General features: G+C 38.2%; 1 protein-coding gene across 1 annotated transcript; it reads right to left on the bottom strand.

The window, feature by feature from the left end:
* Window positions 1-1,333: 1,333 nt before the first annotated feature.
* Window positions 1,334-13,385, bottom strand: plod1a (procollagen-lysine, 2-oxoglutarate 5-dioxygenase 1a). Its single transcript, XM_053504598.1, has 19 exons — window positions 13,163-13,385; window positions 11,160-11,251; window positions 10,922-11,055; window positions 10,545-10,708; window positions 9,442-9,554; window positions 9,262-9,325; window positions 8,214-8,311; window positions 8,029-8,130; window positions 7,341-7,472; window positions 6,940-7,061; window positions 6,643-6,747; window positions 6,416-6,541; window positions 6,137-6,278; window positions 3,936-4,049; window positions 3,789-3,854; window positions 3,577-3,681; window positions 3,227-3,373; window positions 2,770-2,895; window positions 1,334-1,954 (listed from the first exon to the last, which is right to left on the bottom strand). The coding sequence occupies exons 1-19, from the start codon at window positions 13,254-13,256 to the stop codon at window positions 1,799-1,801; spliced, it is 2,202 nt and encodes a 733-aa protein (XP_053360573.1). The 5' UTR covers window positions 13,257-13,385; the 3' UTR covers window positions 1,334-1,798.
* Between the last annotated feature and the right edge of the window lie 6,435 nt (window positions 13,386-19,820).

Genomic DNA, 19,820 nt, shown 5'->3' with positions numbered 1-19,820 from the left:
AAAAGCACAAATATTCATATAAATTCTGTGATAAATGACATATTGTTTCTTCATGCAAAATTGATTCGAGGTTCAAAACTTATGATAATACTTAATTTTACAGCTTTAATGAAGGCAGGTCTTTGGCCAAGGCTGGAAGTTCACACCCAGGCCACACCGTTATACTGTATACCTCAAGACTATTTCTCAGAATTACAGCACCTTATGACACACCCATAATAAAAGAGATAGTGTATCCATTTCCTGTTTAAATTCCAACACACATTTTTACTCACCAGACACTATTCTGTGTGGTCCTACTAATGTATAATAGAGTTTATATAATACGTTATAATGTGTAAATTTGCCATTGGCTACTTATAGATCGGTAGATGGATAGATGGATGTTAGATAGATACCTTACTGGTTGCAAAGAAAAGTTCAGACTTCCATGTGCAAGGAATACTAACACAACAGGTGTTGTGTGGTTTTTGGCTGTACATGATGTGACAGCACACAGCCAAAAACCACACATAATATAGAACATATCTCCTTATCAGCCACAACTCTTTAATTAGGGTAATTGTTGACCGTATACAGAATGTGAAGACAAAACAAGGGTTTAATTTAGTATACATACAACTAGCACTGCATTTCCTTCTAAAAGCAACTTCTTAAAAAAGCCATTTTCACTGAGGAGATGATGCCATGAACAATAAGTGCAATAACCCAAGGTTTTTTTTTTTTTAAGAGTTTTTTTTTTTTTTTTGCTGATTATCAAGCTTGGTTATTAAATAAAGTCCAATCTTTATATTCCCCAGCAGATCCAAGCCTTTTTCTGATTTGTCTCACTATCGTGGTTTTCTTAATGCCACATAGCTGTAGTCTGGAACCTGGAATAGGTTCAGGATTACAAAATTTTATCAGGATAAAAGATGTATAAATGAAAGATTATTTGTCTCACTTATCAAAAAAAGTCTCTAATAGTCATTTTATTTTAATTTTTCTTCTCGAAGGTCTCACTGGGACAGAGCTATGGAAACACATACTGTATGTATTGCTGAATCATGGAAACTGCTAGTGCATCATGAAGTCAAGGAAGGATACACAGCAACAAAATAAACATTCATCAGAATAAGGTTCACTAACCTGAGCGCAGCTTGGGCTGAATCCTATCACGTCTTTTCACAAAGCGGTCCTCATGACTGAACTGTGCGTCCTCGGTTTCATGCAAGTGTATCTGATCTCCAAAAAAAGTTAACTGCCATTGCGACCCATGGAAAACTAGGTGTTTTTCTCGTAAGGTGTATAAAAGCAAGCTGTTAAACAGCTACAAACTCAATATAACCAAATATTAAAGAAACAGTCACTTTTATTGATGTATTAATAAAAAAAAAATACATGACAAAGAAGATTTAAAAGAGCAGTGAAGAAAAAATGTATATCAGTTATTTTCGGAACAGTAGCACTGTTTGCCTGGGCAACCTTATCAAGTAAAAAACAAACAGGTGAATTATTAAGTTATCCAAGGCAAACTTTATAAAAATAAAAATAATAAAGAAAAATCCCAGATGAATGGTGTGACTGCTTAAAAATGATCAATAAATAAAAAAACAGGTACAGGTCTCCACTGCATTCAAGTGATGTGTCTTATAAGTACATTATTACATTTACACACCAATGAAAGGTACAGTCTTATTTATTTCCAACTCTTTGCTAAACAGATTGTCTCTCTGAAAGTCCTGCCTCAGCTCTCCCAATGGACATCTAGGACTAAACAATTGAATACAACAATGGATTTCCTCTGAAGATGTTAGACTTAAGGGTCCACAAATGAGACGGAGATGTATCGGACACCGCTCGTGGTGCGCAGGCCCTCGTGGTAGTGTGTTAAACGGCCCGGGTGCATAAGGGCCCAGCCTCTCTTTGAATCCTGAACGGAGCAGTTGTACCTAAGGAAGTGGGAGCCACCGCCCTGAAAACAAATAAGGAGATATGATAATCAAGTTACATAGCAATGCATGCTAAGAGAGGAAATGCTGTCCAGCATTATAGGGTCATTAGTGTATTAAGAGGAACCTCTGTTGGTTAAACTGGCTCATCATAATTTATTTACCTAAGAAAGGTTTTACACACTGTTTTTTCATCTCGTACATTATATCTTAAAGGTAGCTTTACTGCAAGTTTTATTATGATTAGCAAATGCAATCATATTCCGGCTTCTATTAGAAACTCATAACTATACACACGATATAAACTATTTAAGCAAATTAAACCCAACTTAGTGCTATGTACATGAAACACTTGTTAAAATCTTAGTGAACAAATCATCACCATTATAAAAGGGCTTTTAGTGTACAGCCTGAACAGGCAGCATGGATTATTTCTTTCCTCTAAGTGTCACTCATAGTCTATACTGCTTAATTCTAAATTCAGGATTGCAGAGTGCCTGGAGCCCATCCCAGGGGATTTAGGGCACAAGGCAGAGTTAACCCTGGACAGTGTGCCAATCCATTGCAGGGCGCACACAGGCATATACAATGGGCAATTTGGGAACGCCAATTAGCCTAATCTGCAGGTCTTTGGACTTTGGGAGGAAACCGGAGTACCCTGAGGAAACCCACCAAGGAATTGAACCCGGACCCTGGGGGTGCAAGGCGACTACACCACCGTGCCACTGTTAATACTGTATATACACATTCATATAAAAAATAATACTGTCACTGACATATTAATTCTGAAGATCAATTCAGCTGGGCCACATGAAACACACTTGGGCTTCTTACTCACCTGAAAATCAACGCCCACTTGATTGAGGGCAATATTTATAGTAAATGTTGAAGCGTCATGATGGGGCCTTAACGCGGGCTGTTCGTCAGGTTTATACCGAACCACAAACGCCAAGTCAAACTGAGCCTGAGAAACACAGACGCAAAAGAGGTCATGTAAGCATTCACAAACAAGACAGTACCCCACAAAAGTGAGGGAAAAAAATACAGACCCTCCCTGCATTCACTTGTGTAAAATGTCATCATTCATGTTGGTTTGTATGTGAATCAGAATCTGATTGATCTACTAATTGAATGAGGATGCAAAACAAAAACAAACAAAAATCAATGAAATCTCTAATTATATCCAGTGACTTATCAGTCTTTTGACAATATCTGCATTACTACTTCAAGATGGTACATAACAACATTAAATAAATTATCTTGTTCATTTTTATAAATAAAAATAAAATCTTTACCTTTGTGTAATACCCAGGAAACATTTTCTCCGTCACTGGTGCAATATAATCCAAGAGGAACTTGTGCCACTCTTTATCAAAGTTGATCTGATTCATATGAATATCGATAGTGGGAACGTTCTCGTAGCCACCCTGGATTCGAGTGTCCTGCAGAAACAAAGGCCAGAGATTTAAAAGTGGAACCACTTTGTTGTGCCTAGTCAGTGAGCAGGGTGAACAGAACTTAAACAAAACTACATGCATTAAAATAAATGTGTTAACTAGACCATAGTTTAACATCTAGTTTTGCAACTGTAATGGAATCTTTCCAAACGCTCTCTGGGATAAAAAAAAAAAAAAAAAACAGTTACCACATTGCCACCTCCTGACCACTGGCCGAAATTTTCCATTTCTTCGATCATGTGTTCACAGGCCACATCGGTGAAAATAGGAAACGAGAACACATCAGGGCATGGCTGTAGGATAGACAATATTGTTAATATTGTAAAGAAAACAGTATGAACAATCCATCCTAAAAAAAAGAAAAAAAGGCCCTAGTGGTCTGTGGTCTTCAGTCTCTTACCGTTTGCACTATATCCTCTTTCATAATTCTTGAGTAATTTGTATGGATGTATCGCTCTTCCCAGTCCTGTTAAAGTAACCAATAGTAAGTTAAACACAAAAGGGACAGTGTAATGTGATGTTCGGAATATCTCAAACTTCCACCTACCACTGGGTTTTCAAAAATCTGCCAGAGATCGTTGTGAAGGTGATCCGTCTGGTAGTGTTCTGTATTCAGGATTCGGCCATAAGTATACATGTTTGTTACGAACATGAACACTCCCTTTAAAAAAATAAAAAGGAGTTGGATTAAATTTGTAATGCATTACTATATATAAAAAAATATCAATTTGCATCTGTTAACGTACTTTGGTTTAAACCAGAAACGGGTGTGGCCTAAACAAGAAGCATTTCTTTTTTTAATGATTAGAGCTTAATGGGGTCTTTTGCAGTTGTAGATCATCTGTGTCTGCATTCACATTATTCCCTAATCTAATATTCAATGTTCTGTAAGGGCCGTTCAAGTCAAACCGGGACAGAACACAGTTATGAGAGTAAAAACTCCCTTAATTTGTGGTGCTTGCGAAGTACTACTATTGTTATCTCACAGGCTTATTAAATAAACTACTTATATAACAGCCTATTACCTAAATAACTGCCAATAACTACCTGGACTCCATATTGACATTAATTAACATCACTTGTTATAGCTGAACTAGCTGACACCTAACACACAGTATAAATGCAGATCAATTCCTGTTTTCTGTTTCACCCAAATGAACTGCAGCTGTCGCCCTCGGTTTGCTCACCAGGGACTATCTGACCATTTTGATTCATACACGTTCACATTCCATACAAACTTAAATAATTATTTTGATTGTGTAAAGCTGCTTTGCAACAATGAGAATTGTTAAAAGCGCCATACAAATAATATTTAATTAAATTTAATTGAATATTATTAGTGGTGCTTGCGAAGCGAAGTGGTACTTGCGAACCCTAGCATCCTTCAGCTCAAACGAATCTGTGTAATTTTAAATTGGTCATACATACACTCCAATGCATGACCCATTTTAAATAATCATTTAGCAACACGCTGATCACGCTAGAGTTATGCTAGCAATGTGCTAATGATGTTGCTAGCAACATGATAATCATAGTAGCGCCATACTAACAAAATGCTAATTATCCTAACGTCATGCTAATATTGTTAGCATCATGTTGGCATGTTAGTATGCTGCTAGCGACATGCTAATCATGTTAACATGCTAACAAGGTATCATTGTGACACTGTCAAGCCACGCCCAAGGCCCGAGTCTGCCACGGCAAAAACCACCGTCTCTAGTTTCTCTAAATAATCCCCCAATGACAAACTCATTCGGAGTGAGGTCAGGACTGTATGGGGGATGTGGCAATAACTCCCAGCCGAGTTCTCGTAATGTGTAAGTGGTTTTGGTAAATGAATGTGCGTACAGTCCTTACAGACAGATGCATCTCTTCTGCAAGTTTGCGATAAGTTATCCGTTGATTTTCAAAAATCGAGTATTCCATTGCTGAATGTTCAAAGAACGACATGCAGTGCACTCCGAGCCACATCGGATTGTTATTCACGACCTTCTTTTGAACGTTTGCACAATTTAAATGTTTCATCACTGTAGTGTACTTGAAGAAATCTGTTTTTATGCCTTCACACAAGGAATTTCATCCCAAGTCGCGGTTTGAGTTGAACGCTCTCTTTGTGGAGTAAATAGGATTCTTAAATCAGAGCTTAAGTATGCCAAATCTTCCCTTTAAAAAACCTGCACTAACAGCCTCCGAGTGGCGCAGTGGTAAAGTGCTCGCCCTATCATCCGGAGATTGCTGGTTCGAACCCCAGGTGATGCTGTTTTCCTCTCACAGCCGGAGGCACAGAGAGAGCTGATTGGCCGAGCTCTCTCAGGGGGGAGGGATGAGAGGTACTTGTGCTCCCACATTAATCACGGCTCTAAGGCAATCAGGGGCTGTGAGCTTGCGCACGCGGAAGGAGCGTTTTCCTCCGAGTGTGTTACTCCGCCCCTAATGGTGCGTGAGCAAGCAGTTCGAAAAAGATGCGCTTGGCCGACATCTCGTGGTTCGAAGGAAACATGTGATAGTCTTCGGCCCTCCCGGCTGAGTGGTAGTAGTAGCCTTAATGTGGGAGCCCCCTAGTGACGGGAAGGAATTGGCTACGACTAAATTAGGGGAGAAAATTTGGAAAAATTTCCCCCGCCCCCCAAAGAAAAAAAAAATAAACCTGCGCTAATGCAGCCTATTTTGCAAATTACCTCTACGCAGCGCTTTTCTAAATTGATGTTGTTACTGCATCTTATGAGTTTTGAAGAAAAGTGTACTGACCTGGTCCCGCACTCTGGAGCAGAAAGCCATATCTGGGTCAAGGGTGGCTGACTGAAAGAGATCAGAAGCCTTTAGTTCGTTCCTCAGAACGTCAGCTCTCACCAGGTACACCTGAGACACATATGGAACGTTCCAGATACCCCTGCGGGACAACACAAAAATATATACGTTAAAGTATGCTATGTCAGTTTCCCATGTTAGACAGGCTACTAATATAGTTCACACAATGAACTAAACTATACATGTGCGTAAATAGGTGGGTAAACAAACAAGACTTACACTCTGCGCCCCTGAACAATATCCACATAGTCCTCAGACCTGGCGTAGTAGCCATCAGCACTAAGTGCGCCCCAGAAATTAGACCACAGCCGGCCAGGCTTGCTCATCATCGGTGTTATGAACGGCCTGTGGAGTAAAGAATGAGACAGTGATATTGAAATGAAGTGCTGAATATGGCATATTGAATTCCATTACCATGTGGCTCAGCAAGACAAGTTCTCACTTACTTATTTAACTCAATTAGTATCTTCAGTGTGTCTTCATTCTTCAAAACCACATCAGCATCCATACTGAAGAAGTACTCGCAGTCTGCATCATCTCGACACATATCACTGTGACAAAAACACAAAGCCAAATGAACGTCTTATGCCAGAAAACCTAACAGCAGTATAGACATAATAATAGGCATGACGCGCACACACACACATACACAAGACTTGTACGTACGCTCTTATATGTTAAGCTGATACAGTATGAATTTACACCCTGCTTTTCATGAATGTCAGTGGCATTTGCAAACTCACAAGCCGATATTGCGTGAGCTAATGTGGTCAACTCCCTCATGGGGCCCGATCAGCTTCACAGCCTGGTACTCTGCTTCATGATTTTGTAGAAAAGCGTGGACCTGCTTTTCATGATAGGGCTCCTGGAAAAGATCGTACAAAAATATATTATAATAGGAAACAAAACCAAAAAAAAATGACAACATGGACAAAACTTAGTTGGTTTACGGTTCTTTTTAGATTATTACAGTATAAAATATTTGGTCACAGCTTAAATGACATTATTTAATCACTGTATTGAACATGAAGTAAAATGCTAAAACAGTAAAGCTACCATTAGAGCATCCAAAACTGGCTAAATATTTACATTAACAACAAAATGTTTAAAATATGAACTGAAATTATGAGGGGTAATGCGTCACCTGATTGTAAATGAAGAGTTTAAGGCGATCTTTGGGGTACTGGAGACGGAGAAGGCGCTCAAAGAAGACCGTTACGAAGGGGGTGGGCTGCTCAATAAAAATGCCTATGACCACTCCTGGATACTCGCTCTCCTGCAGAGGAACAACACGATCAGCATGGATACAGTAAAATTTCCTGCCAAGAATGTCCCATATCAATTAGCTGCACCATTTCCAACAGCTAAACAAAAAATTTTACTTTCAAAAATCAAAAATTTTAAATAACCACTAGAAAGTATCCATATTTAATCTTATCTGGAAGGTTTCTTATTACACAATCTCTTAATTTCAATAAATACCGAACCAACAGGAATGATCTCAGGAATCTTATTATTATATCTCATCTTATAATGGCTTGTAAAAAATATTTTCTTGTTTTTTAAACTTGCTTATTACAATCATACAGTATGTAGAACATCTACAGCTAAAGACTCGCCATATATTTGTCCAATCTAAATGATAATTGCCTTTTGTCTTGAGCTTAAAGATATGGCTTTTATATAATACCGATATTAAAAATTGCTGCATTAAGGTCACATCATCTTTTTCAGTTATTCACATTAATGTATACAACAATGAATTGCAAGTAACCTCAGCCAAACCCTTTTAACCTCAGCCATAGGAGGAGACTCAAAAGAAAAATTCCCACCTTGATTGCTGAAAGAGGCCGCAGGTCCTCCTGGCAAACCGTACAGCCAGTCTCGAAGGTCCACACTTTTGGGATGTAGTTGCCAAGGTAATTTATCTGAAGCTGGAAAGCACACCCAAACAGAAAGGCATTAATTCGAAGTAATACATTTCTATTGGGACTAAATGACATAAAAGGCTGTTTACCTTTGTAGGCCCATTTCCATGGACAATAACAGGTAGGGTGTCATAGAGCACATTTCTGGCCCGTACTCTTGCATTCTCAAACTTCAGTACCACTTCATCTAGTCGGGGGGAATAAAAAATAAACATCCCATCAATATTTCCCTTGAGGCTTTTTTGTAATTATGAGAGCTGCGTGTTGTTAAATAACCCAGAAAGATAGGTTCTCCACTGGGAAGGAGAAAGAAAGCTCTTTTGTACTGTGCCATTTCCTCCAGATTTTTGCAGTTATCTAAACACAGATCTCCTGAGCCAAGTGATTCTGCCAGGTTTTATCTCCAGCCAAAACGTCAGAAACACAGTCAAACTGAAGTGATCTTCTGCTTAAGTATTCAGTGAGACTCCTCTGTGCTATAGAACAGATTGTTTTCTTTAGCCCCATAAACATGGCAAGTAAAGACATTTAACTAAAGCATATGCCGGATCATCATTACTATAAGAGAAGTCCAGCTGTTTATGTTGGTTTTAAAACAGCCACTTGAGTGTGAGAGCAGAGGCTCCGAGAGGACACAGAAGGGTTTTGTTAGCACCCAACTACGGCAGGACCGAAGTCTTAAACAAGAATGAATGGTGACTTCACGTTCAGCTGGCCTACGTGTGCACAGGCACATCCTACAGTTTACTCTCACATTCCACTTCCTCAGGCGCACGGAGGCAGGCGGGACAACCGGGGCTTAAGGGAGCTTGGAAGAATGCCAAGGTTCTGGCTTCCACCCCTGCAGTTAGATCTCGGGAAGAAAAGAGCCCAGGCGTAATCTGGGACAGATCGTCAACTCTATCTTTTACATTTCCATCAAAGCAATTTAAAAGCTATGGTCTCATTAAAGAGGAGGAGGAGTACAAAAAAAGGGAAAGGTTGGCTTTTTTTTAGCGCCTCGGGGTGTGGGATTTTTATAAGCAATAAAAGCTGTTACTCCATTTTTGGACTAGTCAGCAACTTTGCTTGCCGATAAAGGACTTTCAAGTAGCCAGTCTTCTCGTCTTGTCTCTTGCCTACTCAACACACACTTACCTAGAGCTCCATGCAGGTTCTGAAACATTCTGCACTTGCTGTCAAGGGTTATATTTATGGATTTCTGTCGAGGAAATGACAGAGGAGAGAATATCAGAACCAAAACAGCTCATTAAAGTGCAAAGACAAAAAATAGAGGAAAAAAAACATTTCAGCTTAATTGATAATGATAATGCTCACCCTCTTTTCTTGGTTGATGTAGATCTTGGTATAAAAGAGCTGATCACTGTCATCATCTTGTCCTGACCAATCAGAGACCATCTGTTTAAGGTTCAGGGCATAGCCGATAAAGCCTATATACAGAAAAGGAAGAAGAGTACAAAAGCAGAAATTAGTAGTGGAACAAATGTCTAATGTTCCCACATATGATTTTTACATTATGACAGAGGTCGAGGGGGATGTGGGCGCAGAACTCACAAACAAACATTGCCAGACTGTTTCACAGCTGTTAGCTTACTACATCTGCTCATAACAATGTGGTAAATTCATAGAACACACTCAGCAAGGCCAACAGCAAAATATGTGCTCGTTTAAAGTGGAAACACAAATTAATTCCTTGTAAGTGAATAATGAATAGCATTGTTGCCAAAAAAAGCTTCTTTTTTTTTTGCTATTAGGCCATGAGGTACACCCTGGATGCCAATAAATTACAGGGCACACATACACACACTCTCATTTACTCATTACGGGCAATCTGGGAACGCCAATCAGCCTAATCTGCATGTCTTTGGACTGTGGGAGGAAACCAGAGTACCCGAAGAAAACCCACCAAGCACGAGGAGAACATGCAAACTCCATGCACACAGACCTGAGGAGGGAGTCGAACTCAGACCCTGGAGGTGCAAGTTGACAAAGCTAACCACTAAGACACCGTGCCTTTCACCGTGCCACCAGCCTTTCTTCAACTGATTAAAAAAATCATGCTCTCACAAATGCTATTATTGTAAAATAATACATTTTGGTAACAGTGGTAACAGCATGAGATGACATCCCAATAACAGCACCTTTACTTATTACTCCGACATATTCTTTCTCAAATTAATTACTTCTTATATGAAATGAAGCAATGCACCACAACATGGTTTTCCCTGCTCTAACACACCCACTTCAACCAAGAAAGTGATGTTAATTAGCTGAACCGTTGAATCAGATGTGTTGATGCAGAGAAAACTTTCAAATGTGCAGGACTGGGGTTAGGAATGTCACAGCAAACATTAATGAAAGCAATTGCTAATAGCCTGGTTAACGATGTTTGCTGTGTTAACAATGAGACAAACACTTGCCTCCTGCCCCGAGAAACCGCTTCCCTTCTCGGACATGTGGGTGCTTATCCTCCAGATGACGATCGGGCCAGATAAGGGTCTCGGCGGAAAAGACCACCTTGTGCCTGGCCTGCTGGAACTTCTTCAGCAATTCTTTAGGGCCCGAAGAGAATATAACGTCATAGCTGCAAGGCAAGTCAGGACATGATTAAGTAACATGTATTACTTTTAAGTTTTGTATTAACCGAGTTAATTATCTATGCAATAATTTACACAATCTAACAATGTTTCTGGCCATGTCCTGACCTTCAGTTTTCATTTCGACCAAAAAGTTAAATTTCCTTGTAACATAAGCTTTAATGGATGCCGAAGTTAGTTAAATAAATCACCCCGAATACCTGTCTACAAAAAGAATGACTTTGTCCTCCTCCTTTATGCTGTCTAAAGCAGCCTTTAAAAGTCGTACTTTCTGTCCTCCACCTGGTGCAGACATGTAATCTCCACCCGTCCATTTCTCACCCCTCCCAAGAACCTACAAAAATATAATAAATAAGTGATTGTCTATTGATTATTCGGAGCACCAGTTTCTCATGCATAAAGCTGGAAAGATGACACTTGTGCAAACAGTTTCTGTACCTTTATTGTGTAATTAAATTGCTTTGCAGATCTCATGAATCGCTTAAATCCATCTGTTTCTTTTGTAGCTACAGTTAATACAAGGAGATTTCCTGTGGGGGGAAAAAAGACATCCAGAAATTACATTATTCTTATAATAAAGTCATCAAATGTCACCAATACAAATATTGTGTCCATAGGTGTTATGGAGTTTAATTTTACAAAGCTGCTTGCTTTTTGCATGCATGCAACATAAAAATAACATTTTTAAAAATCCATTTAAAAAAGACTTGTGGCCTTTTTTTTTCTTTTTTTTATATATATTTCAAATTACTGTGTACCAATTTAGGTTTCTACTTCAGGTCAACACAAATTATGGAGTAAACACCTTTCAAACATCTTATAAAAAATTCCAGCTGCGAGAAGCTTTTTTTATTTAAGTTATATGTGAAGTCTGGTAAGAGATGAGGTGAGAAAATTGCAGTTGTTCTCTGAAAGTATAAGAGTAAATGCAAATATTTAAGACATTTGAGATAATATACACCTCGAGCACTGGAATCCAAGTGCTTAAGTGCTTTTGAGCTGGTGATCAAAAGGTTTTTGCGAGCTTCTTTTAAGATTGAAAATCAAATTCCATCGTTTGTCTCCTGACTGAGAACCTTAACCTTACAGTTAATGAGCTGCACGCATGCAAAGCTGGATTGTTGGATTAAATGACAGTGCCTTAGTGCAAGAAAATAATGTAGATGTGTAAACCTTACTGTAACATAGCCTGAATGAATGTAAAACTATTCGCTGATGAAATCATTAATTGTAACTTTGTTTCTGATAATGATACCTCTTTAACATTTTATTACAGCTGTAAGTTAGAGCACTTGTAATAATTACAATACTATAATACATTGTCTATGGGCCGACTGTTAGTGTTTGCTTTTGCATTGCTAGTAATTACAATCCATACTGTATATGAAAGGGTGCATATATATATATATACACACTATAGACAATGAGATCCTGCTTACTTCAAACTGTTTGACTAGTCTATATCCGTTTTTAATTTTACATTACGAGTATGAAAGATAAATTTAATGTACAGCAATGTCACCTAAGCAGACTTAGAGGTGGGGGGATATTACTACATCCATATCCCCATGTCCAGGAGGAGCTGTGTGAAATGGGGATCCCTGCAGCCGACGTGCTTTAAGTGTAAGGAATAATGGGGACAAGTTACACCATTCATTCTTCCTTTTTTTTTTTACATGAACATTTGCAACTTTAGTAAATGCATTGAACGCGTTTTTTTTCTCTCGACCCAAAGCGGGTATCATATGAACTGTAAAAGAAAAGGTCCTCTTTTTTAGCATTTCTTGTGCAACTGTATGATTTGCTTTCTCAGCTTTTAATGCAATAAAGGGAAACAAAACTGTGGATAGAAAGCGGATATTGTTAGTTTTACTTGCCAAACACCGAATACGTTATCTCTTATAATAAAAGTAATAATTTAAATTCATTAAAAAAAAAAAAGCTTAAATAAAGCAGAATCACTTCCTGAAGACAAACTCTTCCTGCGTTCCCAGAGGGATGCATTTAGCCGTTACACTGATACAATTAGAAACATTTCAGTCTTGGAGTGAACACCTCAGACAATAGATTTTGCATTCACGTGTGTAAACAATCACTCAAAACCAAAACCAACGATTATTACAATAATAATAATAATAAAATCTCCAGCCACTGCTTGCTGCAGTAAAACTGCGTTAGCTCTGGCACGCACACTCCACGTCAGCGCCGCTGGAATGAACGGGCGCGCGCGCACCCCCGCGCGCGTGCACCAACAGGCGCGTGCGCACACGAACGTACAAAACTTTGCCCGGATTGTACTATAAACTCTAATAACTGTCGTTATTTCTATTACCGTCTAACGTTACGTTTAATAAAATACTAACTCCAACCCCCACGCTTTGTGTACGCTGCGTTTCTAAAGAAGCTTCATATCTTTATGTCTCAGTAAATCTCAACCTTACCCTCAGGTATTGCTCCCTTTGGCTCGCAGTGTAACGGGGAAAATGCGCACAAGCATAAAAGCCCGAACCAAAACGTTATCCTTCGAATCTTCATAATTAAAAAAAAAACGGGACACTCTTGAGAAAATTGATTTGTCGTGGATGCTGAAGATTTTTCGAGCAAAAGTTAGCCCGAGTTATATAAACAGCTAAGCCCACCCTTTCCGATGAGACTGCCCAGTTAGCGTTGACGCTATGCTACATTAGCATAGAGCTAGTAAAAGGCAGGGGCAGGGATACAGTCACTGTATTACACTGAACAGCTTGAGCATTTTTTTTTTTAACCTGCTAAATAATATTTTATATATATTTATATATTATAACCAAGCTGTGTGCCTTGCTGAATGAATAAATAAATAAAGTAAATGCCAGATAAATGCTAGACCAGCATACATCTTGCTGTGATAAGGAAATTAAGGTGGTTAGTGCTAATTACAGGCTAGTACAAGGGGGAAAAAAGTTAAACCAAGTTGTCTTTAAATACACTGTTTATGTTGTTGACCAGAGGAAGGGAGAAAACAGTCAGGTAATAGTGCAAGGCAATAACAAATGGACTCCAAATTAACTCAAACATCTCTGCTCTTATATTGAACTTTCAGTCTCCTAACACACAGCATGTCTGTAAAACAATCCCTGCTTTTCGATATCACCCAATTTAGGATGGGTTCCCTGATGAGTCTGGTTCCTTTCAGGGTTTCTTTCTATCGGCATCTAAGGGAGTTTTGCCCTTTACCACCATCACCACCGGCTTGCTCATCAGGGACAATCTGAAAATTTTGATCTATGCATATTTTCTTAGACATTTTATACTAATTTCCATAATTTTCTTTTGATTCTGTAAAGCTGCTTTGCGGCAATGACCACTGTTATTTAAAACATAATTGAAATAAAAAAAAACCTTTTTTTTTTTTTTACGTAAAAGTGGAAAGTACCTTGCCCAGCCAAAAAAAAAGATAATTTCAGGATGGTCAAGTTATTGTGTCAAGTACAAAACACAATTGAACTTTAAAATGACTAGAACTGGGTTAAGAACTGTCCAACACATTATTGACCTGGATTAAAGACTACCTCACCAGGACTCCACAGTATATCAGAATGACACACTGCACTTCTGAGACCATGGTCAGCAAGCACAGAAGCTCCTCAGGGGACTGTACTTCCCCCGTTCCTGTTCACCCTGTACACTTCTGACTTCAAATACAGTTCGGAGTAATGTCACATGCAGAAGTTCTCTGATGACGCCATTGTGGCGTGCAAGGATTGACAGAAGAGGGAGTACAGGAGCCTTGTGGAGGATTTTGTGACCTGGTGCAGGTCAAATCACATCCAGCTGTACACCTCTGTGACCAAGGAGCTGGTGATACCTGTCACCATCTATCTGCAAAACTTCCTACAGATGTTCTACCAATTAGTGGTGGCTAGTATTCTTTTCTATCTTAAAGTGTGTTTTTTCCCCCTTAAATGCAGGGATGCCACTCTACTGAACAAGGTGGAATTTGTGGTTGGCTTTAAGCTGGATTCACTGGAGCTGGTGCTGGAAAATGAAATGCATCATGTCCAACACCAGTCACTCACTGTATGGAACTTGTCAAGCAGAAATGCATGTTCAGTGGCAGACTTCCTTCACAGAGCTGCTCTATTCACAGATTCAGGAAATCCTTCATCAGCAGGGCTGATTTAACACCTCTTTATGGTGCATAGAGATGTCATTGAAATTCTTGGTCAGAGGGTCCTTCAACAACCAGTACTCATCCTCAGTTATACATGTTGCTTTCCTTCATAAGAGTTTTCTTTATGTACAGTCAGATTTATTTATCTATTCTTCATGTACCCTTATCTGCATTACCTCTTAGTAATACCCTGCTGGAGTCTTACACTATTCACTTCTGCACTGCTGCCACTTTTAACGGCCAACTCAGTGTACATCTCAAGTTGCACTAGTCTATCCACTAATATTTATATTCATTTACCTATATTTTACCATATTTTTAACTTGGTATTACTTTCATTCTTTTGATATATTTAGAAATATTTTATGTATCTATGCAATAATGGAAACTACAAAGCACTTTTGTAAGTCTCTCTGGATAAGAGCATCTGCCAATTGCCTAAATGTAAATGTAAATATATTTTATGTATATATTCTTTTTCTCTTAGTCATTTCTATTATAACATGGTAATTTTAGTGTTTTTGACTACACTTTACACGTTTGACAACCTACAATGCAACTACATGTTTATTGTCTACTATTGTTTAATGTTACTATCCTTTCTACTGGATGTTGAAAATTTCCTTCATGGTCAATGAAGTTTCTATCTATCTATCTATCTATCTATCTATCTATATATATATATATATATATATATATATATATATATATATCTATTGATCGATCGATACTGCTAAACCTTTAACTTTGTGGAGGAAATGTGGTCAGAAGAAAATCATGACTAAAGATAACTTAATACAGATGCATGGAAAAAATGACTGAAGAAATCACAGCTAGGTTTAACAGTAAAAGGAAGAACATTTACACACTTTTTTTTTTTTTGATCTGAGGGTTTGAAAGTTACATGTGAAGTTTGGTAAGAGGAGAGGTGAGAAAATGGCAGTGTTCCCTGAAAGTGTAAGTGTGAATGCAAATATTTGATAATATGCACCACAAGCATTGGAACCTAAGTGCTTAAGTGCTTTTGAGTTGGTGATCAGAAGATTTTTACGAGCTTCTTTTAAGATTATAACGAGGTTTAAATCCCATCGTTTGGCACGGAAACGAAAACCTTAACCTCACAAACCTTAACCTCACAAAGATTGTTGGTTTAAATTACGACACTTTAGTGCAAGACAATAATGTAGATGCCTCAGAAAAATGGATAAGCAGTCAAATTAGGTGGTCACCCTACTGTAACATAGTAGCCTGAATAAATGTTAAATCATTCACTGATATTATAATTAAATGTAACTTAAAAAAAAAATAATAATAATGATACCTCTTTGACTCCAGACATTTTATTACACCTCTAAGTTATAATACTTACATTGTGTATGGGTCCACTGGTAATCACTGTTTGCTTTGCATCATGGATGAATGGCATTAAATAAATAAATAAATAAATAAACCACCAAATCACCCACTTACACAAGCATACAATTTGCTCTGATTAGGATGAAGGGGTAATCCTTGTTACTCAGAATTTTCTTTCTTAAGTACAAGGTGAAAGTACAGCCAATACTACTACTACTACTGATAATAATAATAATAATAATAATAATAATAATAATAATAATAATAATAAAGTCTTCACTTTAGGAGACTCCAACTCAAATTATTAGTGTGCATTAAACAACTGAGATTTGAAATTGGAGCTCATTCAAATGCTTAGTAAAGACGCATTTATATAAACTGACAGTAGAAATCAGAGAAACCACACACTTAATGTGAAAAGAATTCATATGATTGAAATTAAACTGTTGTTTGTCCATTGGAAAAACATGTTAGTAAAACTAATCAGGAAAAAGAAAATGTATATTTGCTAGGGAGCATAAAAATTGGATTTTGGAGCAATGGAAAACTCTCACGTAGTCTGATAAGTCCAAATTGATCCTATTCCAGAGTGATGATTGCAGAGGGGAGGTCGTGCAAAACTCTGGGGGCAGTGATGAGATATGGGTCTGCTCCAGTTGGTCAGATCAAGGCACAGCAACATTTTGTGGCAATTGAATTAAGTCAGTTGAAGAATGTACTGAATGACCAGCCTATCACATATTTTTTCTTCCTGATGAAATGGCGTATTCCCGGATTCAGATTGGGAAAGAGTGGTTCTGGGAACATGAGGAATCATTACGACGACCTGGATTGTTCATCCTTGGCAGAATGTGATGGTAATCACCAACCACTAGTATGTTTTGGTTAAAAACTAGCAAATACTGATGACCAATACCAACCAGTGTGTTGGTGACAAGAACAAAGCAGCATGTGCTGGTCAAATGTGCAGGGGACAATCAAAAGAGAAAGCCTTATACATGTGTTTTTTTTAAATCCAGCATATATTGTTTTTTGATAAATTTATGCTTTGTTTTCTTGGTCACTAGAATAAATGCAGCTTCTGTTGATGATCAACAAGCCCTGTTCAAAACGTCTCCTAGTATCCCTGGCTGCAGTCTGAACTATCAGATCAAGCATGATTGAGCATGTCGGGATGTAGCTCCGCCCCCAATTGTAATTCTTGCTGCCACCGTGTGGTACAATCGAGAAATTACTTTAAAAGATGTTTTTTCGTCGAAAAAAGAACTAAACAAAGTGAATATAGAGTTTATTTTTGAAAATAAGAAAATTCTAGAAAATTAGTTAATTGCAAATATTCAGCATATTAAATAATATAAACATATAAAACTCCAGATTTTATTTTTTTTTTGTACAGCGTTTCTTGTCCTGATTTTTGGATGACGTGTTTTATACATTCATATTATTTAATATGCTGAATATTTACAATTAATTATTTTTCTGCGTAGTCACAATCAAAAAGAAACTTTATACCAACTTTCTGTAGTTTTCCCAATGAAAACCAGCATCTTTTGAAAATAATTACTCGATTACACCACATGGTGGCAGCAAAAAGCACAGTTGTGGTGGAGCTACAGTGCACATTACACATGTAGCCCCGCCCTGACATTCCCAAGCATGTCCGAAGTGTAGCCCCGCCCTAATACTGCTGCAGGCAGGTTCTAACACTAGTACTGTAAGTGAACACACCAAGCATGGGGCGAACATGCAAACTACATGCACACCAAGGCTGGAATCAAACCACAACCCTGGAGGTGCAAGGCCACAGTGCTAACCACTAAGCCATCAAGTTGCTGGATTTATATACCTATAATCATTATTATCGAGCATGACATCATATTAACATGATTTAATCTATACTATTTCATAGGTTAGTAATCTGTAATCTGTCCTTCTCGATGTTGTACATCTCCAGAGCCTGTGTAGCACACTCTCAACAGCATCTTCTCGGACATGTCAGCATCTTTTATTACCACCTTCCTGCCAAACATGAAAAAAAAAAAAGACGGTCAAACATGACTGCCCTGATATTGCTGAGTGTGCTCGACGAGAATAGAAAAGTAACAGGTATCCAAGGTGCTTATGTTACCATGGTAACGCACAGTAAAAATGACATCTGTCCTGCTGACGTTGCAGGGTGTTTCGAATGGTGAAATTTTGTCTAGAGAAGTTTCCTTAACTGACATTACCTGCACAGGGAGCAGGGAATAGAGAACACCTTTTAAAGTGCAATGTGGAATGGAATGCACCCAAGCACAAGGCACAACACATACTGGTTTCTAACTAATAAATCAGTAATCCGATTGGCTTGAAGTTCCCTGTGAAGTGTACTGCACAGGGTGTTTAGACATATTAAGTATGATGCCCAACTGCAGGAAGCTGGGAACTGTGAATGGTGTAGGGAACAAGTGAACAATGGGTCTTCGCTTCAACGGAAGTACATAAAAAAACGGCTCAATAATAAGTTCTCCATACATTTTGTACATAAATCAAATAATAGTATACAGTTAATAATGCTATCAGTTTTTGCTTCAATTAATATTCAATATTTAATTTCGGCGGTGTTAACTTTGGTGTTAGTTTGAAAGTTACAGCTCCGCAAGCTTATCTTACTCCAACACAAAACCTCCTGCTTTCCAGATTGGAACATTCATGTGAACACAGCAATCTAAACTTCACAATAAAACACATACACTAATACTACACTATACAATAATACACATATTGAATTCACTTATTTTTGACATCAATTATCCTGTACAGGGTCACAAGAACCCTAAAGCCTATCCCAGGAGACTTTGGGCAGGGGACAGCCTGGGCAGGGTGCCAATCCATCACAGGGCACACAGAGTGAGATATTGCTGAGTGCGCACGGCGAGAATAGAGCATGTTTACAGCTTCAGCAACAGGTATCCAAGGTGCTTATGTTACCATGGTTACGCAAAGGAATTGACGTCTGTCGTGCTATTGAAATTGATAAGTGAAATTTTGTCTAGAGATGTTCCCTTAACTGACATTACCTGCACAAGAAGTAGGGAGCACCCTTTATATTTTTACACTATGGAATGGAATGCACCCATGCACAAGGCACAACTCTAACTGGTTTCTGATAAATAAGTGCTGGCCTGTTTTTTACAGATCAGTAATCCCTGTTTTTTTCTGAAACATAATTTGTCTTTTTTGCCGCATAGCATCACATGCTGTTTGTCCAAAAAGCTATTCGGTTATATGTTGAAGCATAAGTAACTGTGAGAAAAATAGTTCATAAGCTATTAATTGCAGCAATTGTTAGTACAGGTTTTTCTTTTAAAAATCTTTAGCTGAAATGTTATACAATATCTGATGTGCAAGTATATAATATGTGCATTTGAAGATGAAATCACTTACATGGGGAAATTATCTCAATGTCATAAAAAAACTATCACCACAGCAGATTGAATTTATTTCATGCTTAACAATTGTGAAGTGTGGAATTTAATGCATCTCACAGCTTGACATGCCGACACAAGAGAGAAGAAATGCAGCATGTAAAACAAGCACAACAGGATATAACG

The sequence above is a fragment of the Clarias gariepinus genome, chromosome 9 (assembly GCF_024256425.1).
Source record: "Clarias gariepinus isolate MV-2021 ecotype Netherlands chromosome 9, CGAR_prim_01v2, whole genome shotgun sequence".
Lineage (NCBI taxonomy): Eukaryota > Metazoa > Chordata > Actinopteri > Siluriformes > Clariidae > Clarias > Clarias gariepinus.
This window is presented reverse-complemented; position numbering and strand designations above follow the sequence as displayed.